The following is a 5,667-nucleotide window of genomic DNA, read 5'->3' as shown; positions in this document are numbered from 1 at the left end:
ATCCTTTTCTTTGTGATCATCTAGATCGAGCGTGTGCGTTGTTGTGCGATCCTAACAACTGGTATCAGAGCTAACGACTGATATCGATCCTAACAAAGAGACCTCATGCATATATGTATGTCACGTGCATCGGTATTCTTCCCTTTTATGATAGAAAGAATGAATTACGATATTTATGTTCGTCATGATATCATGCGGGCTCTTTTCTGTTATGTGGTGTCCGATGACGTGTAACACGTTGTGTCCGACCATGCTAGGCCTAGGGGGTATGTATACAAGCCCGCCTGGTGGGTCTATGTACGCGTACATGGGCCATGTGTGAAGGAGTACCACACATCCAACCCTACCCGGAATAGAAAAGCGTCCAAGGCCATGTAAAGTTAATGAAAAGTTAGGCTCTGCTCATATGTTGCATGTGTTTGCATTCCTAACCCTAACAGTGGGGTGACTTACTGAGTATTTCATAAAATACTCAAGCCACGTGGTACCTACATTTTTCAGGTAAAGGCAAGGCGCCAATGTACGGTTGACGGCGGAGCTGAGGACACCATGGAAGTTGGAGGGGATATCTTTAGGAGTTTACTTTTATTGGACTGTTTTAAGTTATAGCATGAAGTATTGTTTTATTGTTTTATTTGGATTTATTTTGAATTCAATTATTGAAGGTTTATTTTCGGAGTTTAGGTTTTGTTTTGGGTTCATGAATCTTTATGAAAGACTCTTCCAAGGTTATTTATGATGAGCTTCCGCTTAATGAGTTATGTATGCATGGGTGACGTCACTAATTAGGTTAAAGAAAATTAGGGACGTTACATAACTAATTAAGCGGAAGCTATCATAAATAACCTTGGAAGAGTCTTTCATAAAGATTCATGAATCCAAAACAAAACCTAAACTCCGAAAATAAACCTTCAATAATTCAATTCAAAATAAATCAAAATAAAACAATAGTCCATGCTATAACTTGCCTTTACCTGAAAAATGTAGGTACCACGTGGCTTGAGTATTTTATGAAATACTCAGTAAGTCACCCCACTGTTGGGGTTAGGAATGCAAACACATGCAACATATGAGCGGGACTTAACTTTTCATAAACTTTACATGGCCTTGGGCGCTTTTCTATTCCGGGTAGGGTTGGATGTGTGGTACTCCTTCACACATGGCCCATGTACGCGTACATAGACCCACCAGGCGGGCTTGTATACATACCCCCTGATATGAACCAAGAGACATCATTCATACAATATACTTCAATGAAGATGTGAAGAAAATGTTGTCAAAATTATCAAAAGAGGTTGCAATTCATGTCACATTGAAGAGGAATGAAGTTTGAAACCCACCCAAAATTTACAACAATCAAACTTCATTATTCTTCAATGTAGCATGAATTGAAACATCTTTTGATAATTTTGACAACCTTTTCTTCACATCTTCATTGAAGTATATTGTATGATTGATGTCTACCCCCTAGGCCTGGCATGGTCGGACACAACGTGTTACACGTCGCCGGATACCACATAACAGAAAAGAGCCCGCATGATATCATGGCGAACATAAATATCGTAATTCATTCTTTCGTATCATAAAAGGGAAGAATCCCGATGCACGTGACATACATATATGCATGAGGTCTCTTAACATATCTAACATGGCATTACATAAGCATTGCTAACATCGCATATACGTTTCTTACCTTACATGGCATCTCACATGACCTACATTACATGGCATACTACATAACATGAAAGTACATTCCAGTTGCATAAACATCTCATGACATGACCCGATAATTCTACGTGTATCTATGGCATCGATCAACATATTCATGGCATATAATACTAACTTTACATAACATAAACAGTCAACCGTCAACATAATTCATACATCACATAACATACACAATCTACCGTCAACACAATCTATACATCACATAAATATGGTGCATGCAGGGGCCACAGGCACGCACCATCATACAACACGTAGTAAACTAACTCCAACAGTAAGGTCACTTACCTCGATGGTCTTGGTTGAAGTCACTCACAACGAGCTAATCCCAGCGGTTAAATACGTCCTATGATAACCACATAAAAACTTAGGAACCTTTCATAACATACCCTAGCTAAACCTCATGCTATTTATCAAAGTAAACCCCCGACCTAATCTGTCTTTAACTTTTAGGAACCATACTGACCTCGGATGGTAAAACTAAGGGCAAAAACCGCTTCAGAATGGCAAAAAACCTTGGAATCGATATATTATAGTGATACCTTGCCGCTAAGCCTAGTTGCCAAGCCGACCAACTAAGCCGCCAAGTCGAGCTGCGGGAATTGACGGAACCGAGTCGATTTCGTACACGTGCGAGCTGACCTGCACTGTGTACGCGTGCGAAGCTGCCANGACGGAACCGAGCCGATTTCGTACACGTGCGAGCCGACCCGCACTGTGTACGCATGTGAAGCTGCCGGAGCTACTGGTGTGCGTCTGCGGCTCGACCCTATTCCAAAAACCTTGCCTTCCTTACCCGACAAGCGACGAAACTCTAGTTTCCGCCTCCCCGATTCCGGCGGCGCGCCGACAATCCCACAACGTCCTCAACACTGATTTTCGACGGTCAACCTTCTTTGACACAATGATCCCAACATCAATGCCTTACTTCTACTCACTCGATTCTTCCTCCGAAGAGCAACCCCAAGGTTCCCGAGGAAAGTTTGGAGAGAAAATCGTTTTCAAGGGAGGTAAAAGGTTGGGCATAGGAATATAAAAATAATCGGAAGACATTTGCATTATAGGGTTTTAAGATAAGAAAACAGAAATAGGAATGTTTCTATTAGGTAATAAAAGTCCAGCATCAATCCTTCCATTCCTGGGGAGATTACATTTAATTATTTATTTTATTTTTAGATAATAACTTTAAAAATTGCAGGGCAATAATAAATGCATAACATAATATTTTGTCATATATAAAAATAAAAATAACAATCAACCAAATAAGGCAAAAATGGAAGATCTGAAACGTTACAGAGGAGATGCTACTAGTCGTCAATTCTTACTATTATATGCTATCTAACTTGCTTGTTACCTTCTTTGCTTGCTAGCCTATAATGTTATTTTCTTCATTTCTCTAAATCTTACTTTCAAACTCTCTTTCTAAAATTTCTCTCCATCCCTCTTTTCAAAAACCTTCTCCTTAAACAGGCTAGAGGCTACGATTTTGAGTTGGTTGACTCACTCCATAGTGAGAGTGAGTGTCGCACAATCACCAATAAACGTGCCATAAAAGTGCGATTGTTACACGATTCAGTGCCAAAACGGCCAACATGTGAGTTCCATGGAAACAAAGCCAAGCATTTGCAATAGTCATTCCCATTTTTAGGTGATTGATTGCTGCAAAAGCCAATCGCGAAAATGGCACATGGGGGGTGTTTCTGCGATCGAAGGGGAAAAACCAGGCTCTTTCCAACTTGACGCTCAATTGTTCGATGAAATGCCCCTGTATATGTATATATATATTTCCTTCGAGAAAATGTATGTACTCTTCTGTTTCTTTGTGTAACGGTTCAAGGACACGCTAGTAAATATTGTCTCCTTTGGACTTTTCATTTTGAGCTTTTCTCAAGGTTTTGAAAACTCATCTAGTAGGGAGAGGTTTCCACCCCTTAATGCTCCGTTCTCCTTTCAAACCAATGTGGAATCTCACCATCTACCATCTTCAAGGCCCCTTTTTGAGACCCAACATCCTTGCTGGCACACTGCCTCGTGTCTACCCCCTTCAGAGCCAGCCTCCTCGCTAACACATCGCCTCGTGTCTCTGATACCATTTGTAACAGCCCAAGTGTACACGGATAGCAGATATTATCCTTTTTGAACTTCCCCCTCGAACTTCTCCTCAACCCAAATGTGGATGATCCATGCATTTAAATTTTGACTTAAAACGTACCTCACTTTATCATTCATGTCCATCCAGGTTTTTTCCCAGGAGAATAACACAAGTCTAAAGCCAAATCCACAGACGCTGGATATTATTCCCATCCACCACTACAGGTAATACCCTTATCGATGCTCTCAGCTTTGATTCCTGCTTTTGTTGTTTCTTTATTTCAAATCGAATCTATAAAAGAAGAGAGAGTCAATAATTTACTGTGAAAGTGACAGACATTAACTAAGAAAATAAGGTCCCATAACTTATAAAACTCAAAAATCTTCTTTTCTATTGGATTCCAAAGAAGCCTCGATCAAAGAGACCACCAAAAAAGTCGATTCTCTAAGCCATAGAAACAATATCAACTTTGAAACTTCACCATTTCTCAGATCAAACACAAAAAAGATGCAGAAAATACAGAGTTTTCATCTTCTCCACTCTGTTCTGTTCTTCAATTTCTTCTTGTGTTCATCCAAAACTGACCCAATTTCTTGTGGTAAAATCCAAATTCAATCCCCTTTCTTGAGTTCTTCCAATCCATTAAGCCATATGATTCTTTGCAGATCTCACAAACTATATTTCAGAACTTCAATAGGCCTTTTCCCCATCTCCCAAATCGATTACACCACCAAAACACTTATAATCTCTCATGTTCCTTCTTCTTCTTCAACCCATTTTGTGTCCCCTGCCCTTCTATCCTCAGGCCTTCCTTCTCCACCAAACCTCATAAACTCACTCCTCCTCTTCCACTGCTCAAACCCAACAAAACCCATCTCTCAAAACTGCCCAAAATTTGAAGCTTTACAAAATCAAGAACAATCCCAGAAGCCATCTTGTTTGATCCTTGAAGATCTTGGAGATTTGAAGCAGAGCTTCCATCCAAATGACTTGAAATGCTCCAATTTCATAAGGGTTTATAGAAACTCCTCAGATTTTGGCCTCAGAAATGGGTATAAATTGGGGACTTCCATCTCTTTTGACATTCCTGATCATGTTCCTAATCCGTGTAAGGAGTGTGAGAAGGCTGATGGGCATTGTGGAGTGGGGTTGAGATGCTTATGCCATGTTGTTGAGTGCAGTAAGTTTCTGATTCTCTGATTTTACCATGAAAAAGCTTTAACTTTTTGATAGTTACTGCCTTTTTCTATGATTTTGCAGAAGATAAGGTGTTTTCTGAGGGTGGGATTGTGAGACCTGGCGGTAAATTTCTCCTTTCTTTGCTGCCTGTTTTTGTGATGATTATCTAAAGGAAACCTTGATATGCATAAAAACTTGGTTTGTTTATTTGTATTGACTTATTTCTTTTGCATTAAGTAATTCAATTTTTTTTTTTTTTTTATATAAAATTATTTATTTTGCATTGGATTGAATCTTCAATTCATACCACTCGCTTCTAGGAGTGTATCTTAACCTATCGAGGTTCTTGAACTATCTAACCAGCCAATTACTATTTCCTATAGTCGATATGGTCCTTGCATAATCTGTGCACAAGTTCGGGAGGTGCCTCTCATCAACCTAAGGTTAATGGTTTCTCGACTACGTATAGACCCTGTCTTTCGTGTTGGATTTTCTATTAGAAATGGTTCATGGTTTTCCTAATAGGCTTCTTCACCGTTGCTATCGAGCTTTAACTAGTGCTCCTTTAATAGTGCCTCATAAATCTTGCTACTAGGTGCAAACCTATGCTCCTTCAATAGTGTTAGGCAAACATGTCATGAAGTGGTACTAACTCTTGAGAATTATTGGAG

General features: G+C 39.6%; 1 protein-coding gene across 1 annotated transcript; it reads left to right on the top strand.

Annotated features, from left to right (window-relative positions):
- Window positions 1-4,202: 4,202 nt before the first annotated feature.
- On the top strand, window positions 4,203-5,256 carry LOC111783183. Its single transcript, XM_023664085.1, has 2 exons — window positions 4,203-4,997; window positions 5,078-5,256. The coding sequence occupies exons 1-2, from the start codon at window positions 4,325-4,327 to the stop codon at window positions 5,164-5,166; spliced, it is 762 nt and encodes a 253-aa protein (XP_023519853.1). The 5' UTR covers window positions 4,203-4,324; the 3' UTR covers window positions 5,167-5,256.
- Window positions 5,257-5,667: the final 411 nt, after the last annotated feature.

This window comes from Cucurbita pepo, chromosome LG20, assembly GCF_002806865.2.
Source record: "Cucurbita pepo subsp. pepo cultivar mu-cu-16 chromosome LG20, ASM280686v2, whole genome shotgun sequence".
Classification (NCBI taxonomy): Eukaryota; Viridiplantae; Streptophyta; class Magnoliopsida; order Cucurbitales; family Cucurbitaceae; genus Cucurbita; species Cucurbita pepo.
Note: the sequence above shows the minus strand (reverse complement) of the source record. Positions and strands in the feature narration are given on the sequence as shown.